Source organism: Puma concolor, chromosome A1 (genome assembly GCF_028749965.1).
Source record: "Puma concolor isolate L17-30 chromosome A1, mPumCon1.1.hap2, whole genome shotgun sequence".
Classification (NCBI taxonomy): Eukaryota; Metazoa; Chordata; class Mammalia; order Carnivora; family Felidae; genus Puma; species Puma concolor.
The window spans coordinates 119,245,970-119,267,670 of NC_141667.1; the positions used below are offsets into that span (position 1 = coordinate 119,245,970).

Here is a 21,701-nt window from a genome sequence, read left to right on the forward strand (position 1 = left end):
GACTAGCTCCTTTGTTAAGCTGTTTTCATATTGTATTTTGGACTTCATGATAAAGTTTCCATCAAGAAATTGTTAAACAAGGACATCGCTAACTGCTGTTAACTGGTTTTGTGGTTGAGTGGTCTTAAATGTTTCAGGTGTTCTCATTATACTGCTTATTAGTATATGCAGCAGTTATTTATATTTTTGTGTACTTGCATTTAAACTCAGTCATCTTTTTTTCCCTATTCAATAGTGAGATGAATGCAGGAATTATAAAAACAGATCAAAATTATGAAAAGATGATGTTTAAAGAAGCTTTGAAAACAGGGTTTTTTGAATTTCAGGTAGGCCTTTCTTTTAGTAGCTGTAAGCTGTGTTAGTATGGATATGATGTATTTCACCCTTTTTCCCTCCTGCTATAACATAATAACTAAAATAGAGACTGACGGGGTGCCTGCGTGGCTCAGTCGAATGCATCTGACTTTGGCTCAGGTCATGATCTCACAGTTCGTGAGTTCGAACCCCATGTCGGACTCTGTGCTGACAGCTCAGAGCCTGGAGCCTTTTTCGGATTCTGTGTCTCCCTCTCTCTCTGTCCCTCCCCTGTTCATGCTCTGTCTCTCTCTCTGTCTCTGTCTCTCAAAAATGAATGAATAGAGACTGAAATTGTTCCCAAGCAGTTTTTAAATTCCTAAGTAATTGTGATTTTAAATATTTCTCTTTGATATTCTTTCGGTTGTGTTCACGTAATATAAGTATTTCTGTTTCTAGTAGAGCTGTGAGTTAATAAAGAGGTTAAGTCTAAAAACCAGCCACATTTTGCAGGAGAACATTTTAAATTGATAAAACATAAAGGCAAAACTGTAACTAATTGCCATTGGTTTGAAAAGAAGCGTGTTCTGATGTTTTCCACAAGGTGTCAGTATTTCCTCAAGTTTGGCAGTTCAAGTGCTTAAAGTAAAAATGTAGGTTTCCTCAATCAGTTTTGTAAAATATCACATTGGGATTTATGTAACTTGCTTTTCATAGATGTGGTTAAATAAGGATAAGTGCTGAACATAGCAGTGTGTCGTATTTATAGCCATTTTTGATACTTAATATCTTTCTTATAGGCTATTCAGAGCATCGTCAGCCCTTAATATGCAGTTTAAATTGTGCAGCCTTTATGTCTGTTAATGTATTTTTAAAATGTCTTAAAAAAATTTTTTTTGAGAATCATTAATATAAAACCATAATATTTTTTGACAATGATTGGTACACATTTAATTGCAAGGTGTTAGAAATGTAGTAAAACTGGGGTGCCTGGCTGGCTCAGTTGGTAGAGCTTGTGACTCTTGATCTCAGGGTTGTGGGTTTGAACCCCACATTGGGTGTAGAGATTTCTTTAAAAAAATGAAGTAAAACTTTTATGAAAATTCATTGTGGAATTTGGAAAGACTAAAAGCTTAAAAATGCATTAAAATAGAGGTACTGCATTTTTTCTTTTATTGTTTTTTTTTTAACGAAGTATGGGAAGAAAATGATAAATAATTTCAAATTTTGTAGGCTGCCAAAGATAAATACCGTGAATTAGCCATCGAAGGGATGCACAGAGACCTTGTGTTCCGCTTTATTGAAGTTCAGACCCTTCTCTTGGCTCCATTCTGTCCACATCTCTGTGAGCACATCTGGACACTCCTGGGAAAGGTATCTGTATACATTTAAGATTTGGGCAGTTTTGATTTGGCCCTTATTAAATAAATACAGAATAATGTTACTTAAGAGGAGAAGACTGAAAAAGAATATTTCAAGGCTAATGTTGGACTCATCATCTCGTAATCATTATAGCAAATTAAACCCAAGCTACCTTCTGTTTAGACAGATACATCATATACGTGCCTTAATTTATATACACGCCGTGTGTATATTTTAAAAACATGGGACTACGCATCTTATCACCTAATTCTTGTTAGGAAATTCTTGTTATCACCTAATTCTTGTTAGGAAAATACATTTTAATATATTTTAAAAATACATTTAATTTGAATACATAGATAACTAATTCTGTTTTTTCCAACTGTTAAAAGGTGAAAATCCTGAGAAATATATATAAATGACTGTTATGAGCAGCTTTTAACAAGATAGAAGTGTCTCTTTGCATAAATATTTTTGTTTTATATAAAATTTCTGGCATATGTAGGGCTGCATATTTAGGGCTTTATATTAGCATCCTTACTTACTGTGAAGGTAAATTCAATTATTTCTCCTAGGCTTGCAGATAAACCGATTGGATGGTTTAATAATTCCTTTTCAACTTTATAAGCCAAACTCCTTTGTATTTTTCTAATGCATGAACAATGCAAAAATGTGCCCATGATATATATCCTGAATAGCCATGCTTTCAAAACTGGGTGTATTAATAGGATAAAAACTGAGAGTTTGTATAATTTATGTAATAAAGATTAAATTTAGGCAAATTAGCATTACATAATTTTCTTTGAAAGTGAGCATCTGTGTGTGGGTATTAATACGCTTGTACAAATGGATGCTAATTAAGAATGTAGAGTCAGACTTCACAGCTTGAATTCTAGGGAACATTAGATCAGGGGCTGTGGAAGTGTGTTATGGGTAGTAAGGTTTGAACTTCGAGCACGCAATTACAGATGGTAGCCTTGGTATGGAAATGTAATCAAGAACCATAAAATAGTTGTGTTGTTTAATCCCCCTGAACTGTTTTTTTTTTTTTTTTTTTTTGTTTTTTTCTTAAAGCCTGACTCAATTATGAATGCTTCATGGCCTCTGGCGGGGCCCGTGGATGAAGCCTTGATACGTTCCTCACAGTATCTCATGGAAGTAGCACATGACCTTAGATTGCGACTCAAGAACTATATGATGCCTGCTAAGGGGAAGGTGAAGTCATTTTTTTTTTTTTTAAAGATTGTTCCTTAAAAGTTATTAGTTCAGTAACATTTGCTATGAATGGAATTTAAGACAATTATTGTTCAAATGTGTCAGGATATCTTTACTGCTAAGTCCATTTTGTAGTACGTGTGTGCTTGTTAACGTCCGAGGCAGTAGTGGTATGTACCAGGAGAGGGTTCTCTCATCTTTGATTTATACAAAAGTGATGAAATGTTGTCTTTCCTTTCTTTTGCCCCGTAGAAGACTGACAAGCAACCGCCTCAGAAGCCTTCACATTGCACCATCTACGTGGCGAAGAGCTATCCTCCTTGGCAACATATCACCCTGTCAGTGCTCCGTAATCACTTTGAGGTGATGCTCTCTGCAGACTTTCCCCCTACATTGTTGGGTGCTGCCTGTGCTGTTTTGTTTGGAGGGTGCTGACAATGTCCGGGAGAAGGAAGACGGGCGACTTTGTCTAATTGTCTTTAGGCCTGGAAAGTTTTTTGTTAGCCTTGCTGGCTCTTAAGTGGATCCTGAGGGAAAAGTTACTTTTTTTTTTTTTTATCATTTCTGAAGCTTTCTTACAAAAACACATTGGATCTAGTCATATGTAATTAAAAGATAATGAGACTTTCTCATATGTGGTTAAAATTATGAAGCCAAAGGACTGAGTTTGCCTTTTGAGTTGATTGTGGCTTGAACCCTGGGATTCATGAAGCCTTAACTTAGTTATGTTTTAAAAAAATCTGAAGCTTGGCTCTTGAGTAATTTAAAACAGAATGGTCAATTTGCTAATTACTCGTAGAAATGGAGAGCTCGTTGTTTTTGGCTCCGTCCGGTAAATAGCTATTAAATATGATTGTCGAATTTAAAGGAAACTCAACACTTAACACTTAGTTCTAAGTTTCCCTAAAGAAAAAAGTTCATCTATCTTTTTTCTTTCACATTGGAAAAATAGAAACTAAGTATATGTTGTTGAAGTTTTGCTCAGGAACAGTTATTGATAGACACAGACTGTGAAGGTACACTTAAAGAAGAGACAAAATAGTGATTATGGCCAAAGCATAAAGCAGTAACATGAAGGGAAAATTTTTAGCTTTAATTTTTGAGAATTTTATTGAGCTTTTATTTCAGAAATTTCCATACTTAATTAAAAATTTGTAAAATTTGATGGAAAGAGAAGAGCAAGTGTTTTTGTACTCCTTGTGAGCCTATTTTTATGGAGAGCTGCCTCTTCATTTGATTGTGTGTAATGGAAATAGAACGTGGTCTGTAGAATTGCTTGCAGATTTTGACTTACGCTAACTAAAAAAGTAAAAGCCATTTTGGTAGGTAGAGAAATGAAATTGCACCCAGTGGGTTACATATTCATACCAGCATTTTCAAGGAGGCAGGAGGAGAGCCAAATACAGAATGTAATGTTGCAGATATTTAAAAATGCATCTTTTATTAAAAACTGCTATTCTTTGAGAGGTTAATATTTTTATTTAGTAATCAGTGACTAGATATCATATGGTTTCATCATCTTTGGGCATTATTTGGAATGGTCAGCTTTTTAAAAAATGTTTGTTTGTTTTCATCCAAAAGAGCTAAATGTTAGTTTTTATAATAAAGGAGGATGTCCTTACGTTGTATACGGTACCATTTTGATGACATAAGGGAAAGGAGTGTTTCGTATCCTCTTTTCCGTACGTATTTTAAAACAGCACATTGACAAGTGGAGAAAGTTTTTTTCCCCCTGTACCTTAGTAAAGGTTAGAGTTGAAAGTAAATAGATTATCAGAAATTTTACTATACACTACTTTTCATTTAGATTCATTCCCAACCCTTGGTTTTGATGCCATGCTTTTAGAATAAGGAAAAAATAAGTCACCGAAAATTCTGAAAAGGCTACTTGCTTCATTTGTCACTCTGTAGAAGGGGCTACTTGTGTTTGCAGAAATGAAATGAAATTCAGACAGCACATTTGGGACTCAGCTTATTAGTGATATATGATATAGGCATTTATTTGTGAGTAGATAGAAATACTGTTTTTATTTTTATTTATTTTTTCAATATATGAAATTTATTGTCAAATTGGTTTCCATACAACACCCAGTGCTCATCCCAAAAGGTGCCCTCCTCAATACCCATCACCCACCCTCCCCTCCCTCCCACCCCCCCATCAACCCTCAGTTTGTTCTCAGTTTTTAAGAGTCTCTTATGCTTTGGCTCTCTTCCACTCTAACCTCTTTTTGTTTTTTTCTTTCCTTCCCTTCCCCCATGGGTTTCTGTTAAGTTTCTCAGGATCCACATAAGAGTGAAACCATATGGTATCTCTTTCTCTGTATGGCTTATTTCACTTAGCATCACACTCTCCACTTCCATCCACGTTGCTACAAAGGGCCATATTTCATTCTTTCTCATTGCCACATAGTACTCCGTTGTGTATATAAACCACAATTTCTTTATCCATTCATCGTTTGATGGACATTTAGGCTCTTTCCATAATTTGGCTATTGTTGAGAATGCTGCTATAAACCTTGGGGTACAAGTGCCCCTATACATCAGTACTCCTGTATCCCTTGGGTAAATACCTAGCAGTGCTATTGCTGGGTCATAGGGTAGGTCTATTTTTAATTTTTTGAGGAACCTCCACACTGTTTTCCAGAGCAGCTACACCAGTTTGCATTCCCACCAACAGTGCAAGAGGGTTCCCGTTTCTCCACATCCTCTCCAGCATCTATAGTCTCCTGATTTGTTCATTTTGGCCACTCTGACTGGCGTGAGGTGATATCTGAGTCCGGTATTTGTCCAATATGTCATTTGCAAATATCTTTTCCCATTCCGTTGGTTGCTTTTTAATTTTGTTGGTTGTTTCCTTTGCTGTGCAGAAGCTTTTTATCTTCGTAAGGTCCCAGTAGTTCGAAATGATACTATTTTTAAAGTTTATTTAGTTAGAGACAGAGAGAGAGAAAGAGATCAAGCGTGGGAGCACGCAGGCAGGGGAAGGGCAGAGAAAGAGGAAGAGAGGGAATCCCAAGCAGGCTCTGTGCTGTCAGTGTGAGAGATCACAACCTGAACCAAAATCAAGAGTTCGGACGCTTAACTGAAATGATACTATTTTTACTAGGTTGATAGCCAATAGTATCAACAGGCGTTCCTAAATGATAGTCTTTTTAATAGGTTGATAGCCAAGGATTTTTTTTTTTTTCACATTTGTGGTAACAATTTATAAGGAGTGTTGAAAAGCAGACATTATATAAATCTTGTATAATGGTTGTGTAGTTTTCATTTTGATATGACTAATGACATGTTTTTACAGGTTTGGAGACAAACAAGATCTTTATAAGACTATTTTGTTTTCTCACTGGATAAGATCTAAAGTTACAATCATGGAGGTGTTTTTAGTGTAAGGGAAAATTAAATGTTCAACAGGATGCACCTATTTTCTTTGCCTTCCCAAAAAACATATATCCTTTAAATTTAGAGGGAATAGGAGATTCCCTTCCATATTATACATTCATGTTTCATTTCCCCATGATGCTTGGGGCTGCACCATTTTCTACTGTATTCTAACAGACTAGTAGAGGCCACCATTCTATGGCCGACTTCCTGCAGGTACATGTACTATTTCGCATTATTTAAAAAATACTTTTCTCCACATTCTTCTCCAACCTATTTTTTTAGGGCAACAGCAGAAAATTGCCTGATAACAAAATCATTGCTAGCGAACTGGGCAGTTTGCCAGAATTGAAGAAATATATGAAGAAAGTGATGCCATTTGTTGCCATGATTAAGGTAAGCTGTGGACCTCATGTAGCAGTGACTATGTGAGTAATGGTTAGATGGTAGAAGGAAGGGGGAACTTTGAGTATAGTCTTTCCCAGGAAATCTGCTAAAATAGCACTTTTCAATCAGTGGTTGTGACAAATGAGCGATCATTTTGGGGGTTTATCTGTACAATTGCTGAGTATATGAAAATATGCGTTGTGGAAGAAAAACTAGAATTGTTACACTAAATGATTCTCTTCATGTTCTACCTTCTTTTCTGTTTAGGGGGGATCCATATTGTTTTTGGCTTACATTAGGGTGTTTTTGTTAGCTCCTGTTGCTGGAACCAAGGTAGTACATTTGGATAGGTTTTGCTTAAGAGGATAAACATTGATTATAGTGGTTAGACCAGAGTTTCTCAACAGTGGTCTGTTGATACTGTGGGCTGATAGTTCTCTGTTGTGGGAGGCTATCCTGAGCATTATAGGATGTTTTGCAGTATTTTTGGCTTCTACCCACTAGATGGCAATAGAACATCCTCCTCACCTGCTCAAGTTTGGACCCCAAAATGTCTCGAGACATTGCCAAATGACTCTTGGGGACATAATATGCTCCACCCCCCCCCCCACCTCTCCTGTTGAGAAATCATTGCATTAGACGCTTAGCTTTCTTCAGAGAAATAACTGATTTATTGCATTAAAAAAAATTTTTTTTAACATTTATTCATTTTTGAGAGTGAGAGAGACAGAGCGTGAGTGGGGGAGGGGCACAGAGAGTGGGAGACACAGAATCAGAAGCGGGCTCCAGGCTCTGAGCTGTCAGCACAGAGCCCAACAGGCAGCTCGAACTCACAGACCGCGAGATCATGATCTGAGCTGAAGTTGGACGTTTAACCAACCGACTGAGCCACCCAGGCGCCCCTGATTTATTGCATTTCTTAAAGAGAAACAGATGGCTGTATGTTTCTGCTGATCTCAGGCTCTGGGATCAGATAGATCTTGGTCCAAATCCTTTTTGTCCATCACTTCTTAGTTTTGAGACCTTAGATAAATCACTTAAATTCTCTGGGCCACATAGTTTTTCATCTGTAAAATGAGGAAATTAATAAAACCTACATTTTAGGAATGCTGTGAGGAATACATGAAGTAATATACTCAACACACTTTCTGTCAAAAGGTAGGCTTAGTAAATTTTTTTAATGTAAATTAGTATATTTCACTCTGCTTGGAACATGGTGGTTATTCTTATAGCTTAGATTAATTCTTTAATCTTCTAGGCTACAGATGCCTGCGTGATGGAGACCAAAATTCTAGATTGTCCTGTATTGGAGTAGATCGTATTCTTAGGAAAGCCTTTTCATTCTCCTAGACCAAAATCAACTCTCTGAGCCTATGGTCTTTGAAGTTTCAGAAATAATTTAGAATTTTGGATTGACCTACACCAATCAAGTTATAATATATATGCTGATATGTCCCTAATTCATTGGTTCCCTACTTAGCTAGTGCCACTGGTCAAAATGCCAGATCCGTTGTCAATACATGGATCCAACAAAATATTTCATTATTGATTGCAAAGGCAATTAAGTTTGATTATGTATTTTAAAGAATCCAGTGAAACTCATTTGACAAGTTCTGTAGTTAAATGATACTAGATCCAAGAGGTGGCTTTTTAGAAAACCAGTGTTAGATTGTTTCAGTAGTAGTATTTTTTTTTCCAGTAATATTGGGGACTTGCCAGGCAAATTAATGGTTTGAAACTTTTTCGAAAAGCGTTTTGTAAATCTGAGAATAAGAAAATGGCTTCTAGCACTTTTTCACAGGACAAGAAACCGGTTGGACAGTAAGTGAAAACAGTGAGTATTAGGAATCTTGTCAGGTCGCTTTCATTTAGTGCAGCATGTTCTAGGCAGTTAGCTATACTTGTGGATATAAGCTTGGCTCTCGAAGGTTATATTTTGAGTGGCAGATATTTTGTTTCATGTTCAAGAAAATTAAGAATAAATTGTTTATCATGTGCTATCAGATTATCTCAGTACCAATATAACCTAAATTTTTTTTTTAATTTGTAGAAATTTTTTGTTTGTTTATTATTAATTCACTATTCTCTGAACTAGCTTTAAAGATGTATTATCTTAGAAAATTAAAAAAAGATTTTTTTTTCTTTCTTTTCGGTTACCTGAAGGGATATTTCCACACATTTGTTTGATTCCTTGTCAAAGTGAATTCTTTGGGCTTGCATATTAAGTCATTCTAAATAAACAATGATAAAATGCTATTTCTTTTATAAATCTGAAAACCTTGTCCCTCCAGGCTTTTCGGTGTTGCCTTAGTCTTATCATACCTCAAATGATAATTATTCTGAGCCAATAATTTCATTAACGAACAAACATAGATAAGGGAAACCATGAGTCCAAGGCCTTTCCTTCAACTGTTCAAATTTGAAGATTTTATCAGTTGAGAGAAGAATGATTGCTTTGGAGGAAATGTATTCATTTCAACGTATTCTTAATGTGATTTTTATTTTTCAAAACTGTTTTGGCTATTAGGAAAATCTGGAGAAGATGGGACCTCGTGTTCTGGATTTGCAATTAGAGTTTGATGAACAGGCAGTGCTGATGGAGAATATAGTCTACCTGACCAACTCCCTGGAGGTACAAGGGGCCAGGGATTGTAACAACTAGTTCACTGTAGTAAATATAGTCCATTTTTGTTTTATATATATATTTTTAATGTTTAATTTTGAGAGAGAGAGAGAGACTCAAGTGGGGGAGGGTCAGAGAGAGAGGGAGACACAGAATCGGAGCAGGCTCCAGGCACTGAACTGTTAGCACAGAGCCCAATGCAGGGCTCAAACTCACAGACGGAGAGATCATGACCTGAGCCAAAGTCGGATGCTTAACCAACTGAGCCACCCAGGCACCCCATCTTTTGTTTTATAATAAACCTTTTTATAAACATCTTCTGTGTTTAGTACCTTTGCCAAATATACCTGTCAAAAATATTTTTGGAGGGAGGAGAATGGATGGGTATAGAAGTTGCAGGAATTAAAAAATGATTGTGATCTTATTCCATTTCTCAGTTACTTTATTTTTAATTAATTAATTATTTTTTTAAATATTTTTTAACGTTTATTTACTCTTGAGACAGAGAGAGACAGAGCATGAATGGGGGAGGGTCAGAGAGAGAGAGGGAGACACAGAATCTGAAACAGGCTCCAGGCTCTGAGCTGTCAGCACAGAGCCCGACACGGGGCTCGAACTCACGAACCGTGAGATCATGACCTGAGCCAAAGTCAGACGCTTAACCGACTGAGCCACCCAGGAGCCCCTATTTTTAATTTATTTATTTACTTATTGAGAGAGAGAGAGATAGAGAAAGAGCAAGAGTGGGGGAGAGGCAGAGGAAGAGAGAGAAAATGTCAAGCAGGCTACACACTCAGTGTAGAGCCCGGTGTGGGGCTTGACCCCATGACCCCAGGATCGCAACTCCAGCTGAAATCAGTAGTCGTTTGCTCAACTGATGGAACCTCCCAGGTGCCCCTATCAATTAATTTATACATAAAATACTAATTGTATGTGCCTGGTTTTTCCTCCCACAATTCTCCTTAAAAAAATGAGGGGAGACCTTATGTTTATATTTAAATGCTTTCAAAGTCTCTCATATTATAAGACACACTGAATTGCTTCTTTTTTTTCCTCTCTCCCATTGAGACCTCCAATTTACAGAATTGGCTTAATTAGAATCCTTTGTCCATGAGATAGTATCAAGGTCCATGCCTGGTCTTGTTCTGGATTTTTTTAAAGTTAATAATGTAATGAATATTCCTGAATTTACTCCTCAACTCAGGAACTAAGACACTACCAATAGCTTTCACCTAATTGTGAGTTTCTCCCCATTCTACCTTTCTGCCCCAGTCACTTCATATATAGTTTCTAAAAATGCTCTCGCTCAGACAACTTAGGCAGAAGGAAAGATAATTTGCCCTAGAAAACTGTGTTAGAGGACTCAAAAAAGTGCTTCAAGTGATAATGAAGACATTTGAGTTAAAACATGCAAGTGTATATTTTGAATGAAATTGTTCCATGAAATATGGTAATAAAGTTATTTCTAAATAAGCACTTTATGTCATATAATTACAAATGAGTTAATAATTAATAATGGTAGTCATTTGTGCATATTTCTAAATGTTCATATACCTGGAGGTCAAAAAAGTTCTTGTATTTTTTTCATTGGGACAATGGGGACAGGTTATATTGAAGGTCATCTTATATTCAGGCATATACATTATACTACATTTCTGAGGTTTTCCAGAAACCTCTTTTATCCTGTTTTTCATTTTCTCTGATATAGCAGGTAGATGCTAGATTTCACTATAGAAAATGGTAAACATGACTATGTCAATAATACCATGAGACATTTAAGAAGAGTTAAATAATTGATTATAGATTATAGATGTCATTTAATGTTTATTTGAAATTAATAAAGTCTAATGGTCTAATAATTAAAGACCATGTTCTTAAGAAAAAATTTTTTTTGATGGACATAAAAATGATTTAGTCTCTTTCTTTTATTTTTCTTTCTTTGTTTTTTTTAATGTTTATTTATTTTAGAGAGAGAGTGTGAGCAGTGGAGGGGCAGAGAGAGAGGGAGACACAGAATCCCAAGCAGACTCCAGGCTCTGAGCTGTCAGCACAGAGCCTGACTCCAGGCTGAAGCTCACAAGCCATGAGATCATGACCTGAGCTGAAGTTGGACACTTACCTGACTGAGCCACCCAGGAGCCCCATAGTCTTTTGCGTTTGAAACAATGTTATCTGTGGGAGCATTTGATCCTGAGTTTCAGAGCGGTCTCTTAGTCCTGTCCTGTGCTTGGCTGGCTTCCTGAGGAATACACAGACCATTTCATGTTAAGTGGAGAAGCTAGTTTTCCTCTTTGGTGAAATGAGGTGATGATTAATTGCAGTCATATTAAGTGATACTAATGACTTTCATTTTCCCTCCTTGTATTTAGCTAGAACACATAGAAGTCAAGTTTGCCTCCGAAGCAGAAGATAAAATCAGGGAAGATTGCTGTCCTGGGAAACCACTTAATGTTTTTAGAACAGAAGTAAGTTGAAATGATTTCACTGAATCATTGTATTTTAGAGCTAGAAGAGACCTTAGATATTATATCCAAGCTCGTCATTGAAAGATGGAAGGAAATGAGGTGCAGAGATGCAAAGTGATTGCTTTGGTCTAAGCCACAGTTTGTTAGATAAGAGGCTGGATTTGAGCTCTTCTAATTCTCTGGTTGATGCTGTGCTCACTTTCCTTCACTCTGCTCTTATGGGTGGCATCAGATGTTACATGTGGGTTTAAAAATCAAAATGTGATTTTCTTTTTTTTTTAATTAATTATTTTTTAAATTTACATGCAAGTTAGTTTATAGTGCAACAGTGATTTCAGGAGTAGATTCCTTACTGCCCTTTACCCATTTAGCCCATCCCCCCTCCCACAACCCCTCCAGCAGCCCCTCTGTTTGTTCTCTGTATTTAAGAGTCTCTTATGTGTTTGTCCCCCTCCCTGTTTTTATATTATTTTTGCTTCCCTTCCCTTATGTTCATCTGTTTTGTATCTTAAATTACTCATATGAGTAAAGCCATATGATAGCTGTCTTTCTCTGACTAATTTCGCTTAGCTAATACCCTCCAGTTCTATCCACGTAATTGGAAATGGCAAGATTTCATTCTCTTTGATTGCTGAGTAATAACCATTGTATATATATAACTGTTAGGGTCAGGCGTAAGGCAGGGTAAAGATAGGAGTCAGAGGCTAAAAAATTTTAGCAGTCAAAGGTTTTATTTGGGAACTAAGTTCGGGCAAGGTTCCGTGACTCAGGGAGAGAGAGAGAGGAGTCAGGGAAGTCGCACCCAGGTGTGGTGGGGTGGGGTTTTTAAGCTGCAGCGGTTCCGGGTTTAGGTCTGGGTGGGCCTTTTTCGCATCAGGTCGTGCTGTCGCTCGGTGATTGGTTGACCTCCAATTTGTTCTGGCAACTTTTCGTTGGGTTGAGCTGGCAAGATGGCCGTCCCCTCTACTGTGGTTCCAAGGACATCCTAACATACACCACATCTTCTTTATCCATTCATCCGTTGATGAATATTGGGGCTCTTTCCATACTTTGGCTCTTGTTGATAGCATTGCTGTAAACATTGGGGTGCATGTGCCCTTCAAAATAGGATTTTCAAAACCTGATTTTTTTAACCTTTTTTTTTCTTTTTTTATTAATTTTAATTCCAGTATAGTTAACAGTGTTATATTAGTTTCAGGTGTGCAATACAGTGATTCAACAATTCTGTACATTACTCAGTACTTGCCATGATAAATGTACTCTTAATCCCCATCACCTATTTCAACCATCCCCCCCAGCCACCTCCCCTCTGGTAGCCATCAGTTTGTTCTCTATAGTTAAGAGTCTGTTTTTGTGTTTGTCTCTTTTTGCTTTGTTCGTTTGTTTCGTTTCTTAAATTCCACATGTGAGTGCAATCAGTATGGTATTTCTCTGACTGACTTATTTCACTTAGCAGTATAATCCCTACATCTGTGCATGTTGTTGCAAATGGCAAGATTTCATTCTCTTTTATGGCTGAGTAACAGTCCATTCTATATATATTTATATATTTCTATTTATACACACACACAGACACCCCACATCTTCTTTATCTATTTATCAATTGATGGACATTTGGGCTGTTTCCATAATTTGGCTATTGTAAATAATGCTGAATAAACATATGGGTGTATGTATCCATTTAAATTAGTGTTTTCCTATTCTTTGTGTAAATACCCAGTAGTGGAATTACTGGATCATATGGTAGTTCTATTTTCAGCTTTTTGAGGAACTTTCATGTTGTCTTCCAGAGTGACTGCAACAGTTTGCATTCCCACCAACAGTGCATGAGGGTCCCTTTTTCTCCATGTCCTTGCCAACACCTGTTGTTTCTTGTGTTGTTAATTTTTAGCCATTCTGACAGGTGTGAGGTGTTCTCATTGTAGTTTTGATTTGCATTTTCCTGATAATGAGTGATGCTGAGTGTCTTTCCATGTGTCTGTTGGCCATCTCTACATCTTCTTTGGAGAATGTTCACGTCTTCTGCCCATTAAAAAAAGTTTTTTTTTTATGTTTATTTATTTTCAAGAGAGAGAGAGAAAGGGGGGGGGGGAGACCAAGACTGAGTGAGGGAGCGGCAGAGAGAGAAGGAGACACAGGATCCAAAAGCAGGCTGTCAGCATAGAGCCTGATGCAGGGCTCGAACTCATGAACTGTGAGATCATGACCTGAACTGAAGTCGGAAGCTTAACGGACGGAGCCACTCAGGCTCTCCTGCCCATTTTTTAATTGGATTATTTGTGTTTTGGGTGTTGATTTGTGTCAGTACTTTACATATTTTAGATACTAACCCTTTATCTCATATGTCATTTGCAAATATCTTCTCCCATTCAGTAGGTTGCCTTTTAGTTTTGCTGTTTCCTTCTCTGTGCAGGAACTTTTTATTTTGATATAGTCCCAAGAGTTTATTTTTGCTTTTGTTTCCCCTGTCTCAGGAGACATACCTAGAAAAATATCGTTATGACCGATGTCAGAGAAAGTGCTGCCTCTGCTCTCTTCCAGGATTTTCATGCTTTCAAGTCTCACATTTAGGTCTTTAATCCATTTTGAGTTTATTTTTGTGTCAACACCTGACTTTTATTAAAAAATAAAGTGGAAATTGATATATAAGATTTTTTAAATAGTGAAAAGGAGCTTTCTTACTTTAGATGAGTCTTGGTTCAATAAGGTTATTTAAGATTTTTTAGCTTCTGGCATAAACCAGATTGATGAATCATCTTACATTATACTAGAAATAACTTTTATTCCCTTAGTTTTTGGCCAGTATTGGTGAAGATAAGCAGGTTTTAGAGTTTTGGGAGATTCTGTTTATTTGCTCTCAATCCATTGCCTGGTGGAGTGCAACTGTGGGAGTCCATAAAATGCCCTACTTTTCTTGATAAGTATCCTGTTACCTTTACCACATTTAATTGAAAATGCAACAAAGAGAAAAAGCCTATTTGAAAGAATGAAGGCCTCATTACATTAAAAATATGTGGTTATTTATTCATTTATTTATTTTAAAGGTTTTTTTCTTTTTTAAGTTTGTTTATTTATTTTGAGAGAGAGGGAGTAGGGGAGGGGCAGAGAGAGAGAGGGAGACAGAGCATCCCAAGCAGGCTCCGCACCGTCAGTGCAGGGCCCGATATGGGGCTTGATCCTGTGAACCATGAAATCATGACCTGAATCAAAGTTGGATGCTTACGTGACTGAGCCACTGAGGTGCCCCTATTGTTGCTTTTTATTTTATTTTTTAAAATTATTATTTTTTTTTTCAACGTTTATTTATTTTTGGGACAGAGAGAGACAGAGCATGAACGGGGGAGGGGCAGAGAGAGAGGGAGACACAGAATCGGAAACAGGCTCCAGGCTCTGAGCCATCAGCCCAGAGCCTGACGCGGGGCTCGAACTCACGAACCGCGAGATCGTGACCTGGCTGAAGTCGGACGCTTAACCGACTGCGCCACACAGGCGCCCCTATTGTTGCTTTTTAAAGTGTAGTCCTTTCGGGGCGCCTGGGTGGCTCAGTCAGTTAAGCGGCCGACTTTGGCTCGGGTCATGATTTCGCGGTCTGCGAGTTGGAGCCCCACGTCGGGCTCTGTGCTGACAGAGCCTGGAGCCTGTTTGAGATTCTGTGTCTCCCTCTCTCTGACCCTCCCCCGTTTGTGCTCTGTCTCAAAAATAAATAAACGTTAAAAAAAAAATTTTTTTTAAAGTGTAGTCCTTTGGCCCATTGGATAGGTACATGAAATAGAGTTCCCTTTACAAATATGTTTTTGTCAAGCTACTTTCAAGCGTTCCCTTAAGCTACTATGTTTTAAGTTTTTCCTAAGACTCAGTTGACTTTTTCCACTTAAAATAATGAGCAAAGTCTTTGGCTATATAGCTTATATAATGTAGGAAATAGTATGGTATATGATGGGATTTAATCCGGGCTCTGCTTCTTACTAGCTCTGTAACCTTGTTAATGTTTCTGGTTCTCAGCTCTTATCTGTGAAAAGAGGTTTTAAAGAACTACCTTTCAGCTTATAGGAATCATGTCTATAAAATGCTTAGTACAGTGCCTGGTACATAGTAGAAACTCAATAAATGATGGGAGTTAAAAGAAAATATAATTGTTGTTGTTCTCCATCATCAGTATTGATATATATAGTCAGTCATTTTCACCTAGGCATTTGGTTGTAAGCATGAGCTTTTGTACATCTTTTATTTCATATTTGAGTATCCCTTGGTCTTGATATTAGACTACCAGCATTAAATTTTTCATTGAGCATTACTAACTTTTATAGAGATTTTCCCTCCCTCAGCAGTATTCAAGTTTGATTTTGTAAAACAATCATTTTCTCTTTATTTTCCTAGCCTGGTGTGTCAGTTTCCTTAGTAAACCCCCAGCCATCCAATGGCCACTTCTCAACCAAAATTGAAATCAGGCAAGGAGATAACCGCGATTCCATAATCAGGCGTTTAATGAAAATGGACCGAGGAATCAAAGGTAAATGGTTTTCCTGAAATGCACATTTGGCAGTAGTTTGCAGACATGAGTTTTTTTTTTTTAAAGGTTTTTTAATGTTTATTTATTTTTGAGAAAGAGAGAGAGAGAGACAGAGCATGAGTGGGGGAGGGGCAGAGAGAGAGGGAGACACAGAATCCGAAGCAGGCTCCAGGCTCTGAGCTGTCAGCACAGAGCCTGACACGGGGCTCGAGCCCACGAACTGCGAGATCATGACCTGAGCCGAAGTCGGGCACTTGACAGACTGAGCCACCCAGGCGCCCCTGGACATGATGAGTTCTAAGCAGAGGGGAGAAAGGAGCATCTGGTCTGCTGAGGGACAGCAGTGGCATGTTATGCAAAGAGTATTGGGCTCAAAATCAGGAAGCCTCTATTCTCTTTGGGATGTTGTGGCTATGCAGCTTGGTGACTTGGCCATGTCACTTAAACTCTAAACTGACCTCTTTTTTAGTAAAAAGAGGACAGTTGGATTAGATAGTTATCCAAGACTCCGCCTAGCTTTAAAATTGTAGCAAGCAATTTCCTTCTCTTAAAGGTTTTCAGACGGAAGGTGTACATACACGTAATATTTCAAATTAACCTGCTTACTAGGTCTGTTCCTGGGGAAGGAAGAGAAACAGAGTGAAACTTATTGAGCATCTTCCATGTATTAGCCATTTAATCCTTTTACTGCTCTAGAATGTAGAGGGTATTATTATTCCCCTTTTGCAGATGATGAGATAGAGTTCTGAAAGTCTAAATAACTTGCAGTTTCATTAAGGTAGTAAGTACATCCTTGAGTTGGAATCCAAACTCAGGTCTGTTTGACTCCATAGCTTGTATTCTTTCTTCTAAACAATATGCTTCCAGTTAAAATATGTAATTAATCTTAATTTCTTACCAAGAAGAAGTCTAGATCTTCTATGATTAGATTTAATATAATAATTTACAGCTTCTTTTTCTATCATTCAGCCACATTTAAGGGGGAGCAGTGTGAAGGGAGTTAGTGTGTCTTTCCATTATTTTTCTTCTAAATTATAAAGACAAATTAATCTCCAGATTCCCTATTTTGCATTCTCGCTCTCTCTTCTTGATGGCAATCAAGAGTTGATTGGGTTACATTCTATCAGTATAGAAATTTTCTGAAAAGATTTCGAAATCTAAGACAGTGACCTAATTTATGGAACGATATTCAGGCCAGCCATATCACATTTACATAGAAGACTTAAAATAGCTCTTTGGAATTCATCCTACACGTATTTTTTGTTCTTTTGAGGTCATTTGTTCATCTTCTGTGGACATTTTTTGAGAGACTATGAGTAGAGTGTATGCAGTATACATGTGGCGGCTCGTGTGTGTGTACCTGGGGCTTTGGGGAGCCCACAGAGTGCTGCTCTTTAGGCGGCTGTGTCTAGTGAAGGAGCAGGGTGCGAAGCTATTCACATACATGATCATAACCTAAGGACAAACTGCTGCATACCATAAGGGAGGTGTAGATAAAGTTTATAGCACAGAAAACAGTGAGATTATTTCCAGCTCTGGTGACCAGGGATGAATTTACAGAGAAAACACTGTTTGGATGGGACCTTGGAAGTTACATCCAAGAGGGCGAGGGGAAAGGGCATGCCAGCAGGAGGGAAACACTAATGTCTCCCTGTATAGCAGCAGTAGGTTAGGGCTAGGGAGTTTTCATTTGTAAACATTTAAAAAAATTGTGGTGAAATATCCATAACATAAAATTGGCTGTTTTTGTGCTTTTTGAACGTACAGTTCAGTGGCATCAACTTTACTTACATTGCTGTGCAACTGTCACACTGTTCATCTCCAGAACTTTTCCATCATCCACACTGACACCCTGTACCTGTTAAACAGGAACTCCCTGTTCGACCTCTCTCTACTTCTTGGTAACCACTGCTGTCCTGTCTCTTTGCATTCCACCGTTCTAGGTACCTTGTAGAAGTGGGATCCTACAATGGTGTGAAGAGGTGGTTTATTTCCCTTAGCAAAATGTCAGGGATCGTTAATGTTGTTACAGACATTTATCACATTCCCTCAGTAAACCAGGCAGTGCCATCCTTAGAAGTCACGGGCCACAAAATGCAGAACTTGAAAACTGTGCGATGTTAACGTCTTGGGAGCCTTCCTGTGGCCTTCCATTTGGCTGTTTTGTGTTGCATATATTAAGTCACGAGAAGATTTGGGGAAAGGCAGAACTCTTATCTTTGAAGAATAATATGGTGGCATTTAAAGAAAATAGCTGTGGGGACCCACGCGATAGGATTACTCTGAAGTTGTACTGTGTGAGAGGATGTATTCCTCTATTGAACATTGTGTTTTGTAATGTTAAAATTGCCTCCCTTTAAAATATGCTCAGATACAGGGCTGACTAGTTTCTTCAGCATTGTGCTGAAACGTGTTTTCTATATCTTGCTTCTTCTCGCTGGGCCTCTGGCATGATTCTTATATCCTTTGTCATACTGGCTGTGAATAATATTATCATAAACTACTTTAAGTTTGATGTTTGTAGCTGCTGTGAATTTTCGAAAATGGATAGAAACGTTAGGGTGGAGTTAGAAATGGATATTCCTTCAAGTATCTGCAGAAGAGCTCTAACCTTGAGACTTTTCCAGGAGCCCTCAGGATGCTTTGATACCCAGAGGAGCTGAGTATATTGAGTGTATGAGATGGGAAGGGAGTGAAATTCAATAACGTATTTCTCACTCTGTTTGCTGCATAGCCAGTAAGTTGTCCAATTAGTGCCAATTGCATTGAGGGTGATTATAATCTAGGTCCAGGAAGAACTGGAGTAAAACCATCATTTCTGTCCACAAAGGCCACTGAGCAACTATTTGAGGATAATGACTTTAAATCACTCCCAGCCCATGCCCCATATGAACTGATACCATGGAGGTGAAAGGCTCCATTTCACATTATCAGTCCCTAGGGACTTTCAATCACTCTCATCTTTTCTCTAAGTGCCTTAATTCTTGTGTAGTTGCAGACTTAAATTTCTACATTTGCAGTGACGAGAGAGGTCTGGGATAAGAAAAGATAGTAAAATCGCTCCAAGAATTATTGGCAGTAATGAGCTGCATGGTGAAACATCAAAGCAAATAATGTTTTGTCACTTAGATGCCGGATTGAGTATTAAGGTTTCTTTGAAATAGTTTGATTCAGAATTGCTTGGAATGATAAGGGAGGTCTGTTTCAGAGAGGAAGGGAGAGAGAGAGAGAGAGAGAGAGAGAGAGAGAGAGAAAGAGAGGAGGAGGAGGAGGAGGAGGAGGAGGAGGAGGAGGAGGAGGAGGAGGAGGAGGAGGATGATAGTGAAGGGCGGGGGAGAGGGAAAAAGTGAGAGCGAGAGGTGGGGGTGCAGACCTACAGTATTTCATGTATTTTATGCCTCATGCATAAAACCTGCTGGTAGAACTTCTCACCACATCCATAGCAAAATATTTAGTATCAATGTGCATGTTGAATTGTAATAGCTGTTAAGATAAATTGTACTCTCTCCCCCAAATAGGACTTGCAGGCAGGGTTTGCCTTCATGGTAGTCTGAGGTAATTGTTCTGTTAGCTTCACTCTCCCTATGCTAAACTTGCCGCCTTTCAGTCTTTGTCTCCCAAAGAAAACATAATGCCTAGATAACTTGTACTCCTGGCATAGCCACCAGCTGCATTAATGTCTGCTTTTATCTCTTATCCCTCTCATGCTAAGCTTCATACTCTCAAGGCAACATGAGAGAGTGTAGCTCTCAGACCACCTAGCAATCTGCTTTAGAGAGGGGTAGGAAGTAAATCAGAAAATATCTTCTATTTCTGTTGATCGGGTTAAGTATAACTAGCCATGCTACACTTAGAATGAGATATAAACGCATTTGTAGTCATTTGTGATGTTTTCCCACTATATAAAATAAAAGCATTTGATGTTGGGACATCTCAGAATTGCTGAAATAAATTTTTTTTCAGGCTCAGTTGTTGGCAGGATTTTTGGATCATAAATTTGTTCGAGGGACAAGTGCGTTCTTTGCCAGGAGCCATCTTATCAGCTTGCATAAGAGCAGATCAGGGAAATAGCAAGCAGGGTAGGGTTGGAGCTCATCCAGAAGCTCAAACCTCTGGGAGCTGTGCCCTTTCCCCTGTCCTTCCCTGTCTCTCCTTGTCTCTCAACAGCTTGGTAATACAAACACTTTTCATCCTTTGAGCAAAACAAGAAACTGGTAATGCTATTTCTTAGAGTGGTAATTCTTCCTCTAAAAGTATCTTTCCAAAAAAGCTACAACACTTGCAGTTTTAATGTATCCCAGGAGCAAGACAAGAAAGAGAAATAAGTTTTGGACTGATTGATGTTTTGAAAAATGGTTAATTGAAGCATATAAAAAGTGATTTGAGAAACCGTATAGGATAGTGCTCAAAAATATACTCCATCCTTCCTCTTGGTTTATAGTTTGAGGAGATGTGTTATGTAGAATCTCTGTATCTCTGAATCTTTGATCTGAGTAGAAGCTGACAGGATGGAGATGTGTTAGATTTAGCTTGGCTTTCTGAGATGGAGTCTTATTTAATAATCTCATGCAAATATCTTTTAGGTAAACAACCAATGTGTTTAAAACATGAATTGTCAGGTTTAGGCATGGGTTTGAGTCAGTGACTGTAATTAAATGCTCAAATTGATCTTTTTTTTTTTTTTTTTTTTCTTTTGCTGTAGACCTTTCTAAAGTGAAGCTGATGAGATTTGATGATCCACTCTTGGGGCCTCGGCGAGTTCCTGTCCTTGGAAAAGAGCACACCGGGAAGACCCCCATTTCTGAGCATGCTGTTTTCCACGTGGACCTCATGAGCAAGAAAATTCATCTCACTGAAAATGGGCTAGGGGCAGATATTGGTGATACAATTGTTTATTTGGTTCATTAAACTCATGCAAATTGGAGATATATCCTGGTTTCTGGAGATACGACTATTCTGTGTCTACAGATTGGCTATGAGAACCTAAGACTGAACCTTGATAGACTTCATTTCTAATGATCAAATTCTGCATGTATTCATAATTATACCAAGTCATCTTGGGTTCCTAGACCTAATAAATTATTTTTTTCCTCCTTGGGACTTCTGAGAGAAGTAGTTTGTATCATTTTTTATTTTTTATTTTTTTATTTTTTGGTCTTTTAACAAATTACTGCTATTTCCTAGAAGCTTCCTTTTTTAAGTTTATTTATTTATTTTGAGAGACAGAGACAGAGACAGAGAGCAACTGGGAGAGGGGCCGAGAGAGGGAGAGAGAGAATCCCAAGCAGGCTCCACACTTTCAGTGCAAAGCCTGGTGTGACTCACCAACTGTGAGCTCATGACCTGCGCTGAGGCCAAGAGTCAGATGCTTAAGCAGCTGAACCACCTGGGTGCCCCCAGAAACTTCTAGTCTTTCAGATTAACACAAAAGTGTCAGTATGTTTCTTTCATGAAGGGTACTTTATCT

General features: G+C 38.0%; 1 protein-coding gene across 1 annotated transcript in view; it reads left to right on the forward strand.

The window, feature by feature from the left end:
* The window catches only part of LARS1 (leucyl-tRNA synthetase 1), a 76,167-nt gene extending 54,833 nt beyond the window's left edge, over positions 1 to 21,334 (forward strand). The window contains exons 24-32 of the mRNA XM_086701308.1: positions 236 to 326; positions 1,528 to 1,668; positions 2,731 to 2,871; positions 3,124 to 3,234; positions 6,535 to 6,645; positions 9,164 to 9,268; positions 11,629 to 11,724; positions 16,102 to 16,234; positions 20,937 to 21,334. Of these exons, the coding sequence (XP_086557434.1) occupies positions 236 to 326; positions 1,528 to 1,668; positions 2,731 to 2,871; positions 3,124 to 3,234; positions 6,535 to 6,645; positions 9,164 to 9,268; positions 11,629 to 11,724; positions 16,102 to 16,234; positions 20,937 to 21,142 (1,135 nt within the window). The 3' untranslated portion in view covers positions 21,143 to 21,334. The remainder of the gene's footprint in view (positions 1 to 235; positions 327 to 1,527; positions 1,669 to 2,730; positions 2,872 to 3,123; positions 3,235 to 6,534; positions 6,646 to 9,163; positions 9,269 to 11,628; positions 11,725 to 16,101; positions 16,235 to 20,936) is intronic.
* The last annotated feature ends 367 nt before the right edge of the window (positions 21,335 to 21,701 follow it).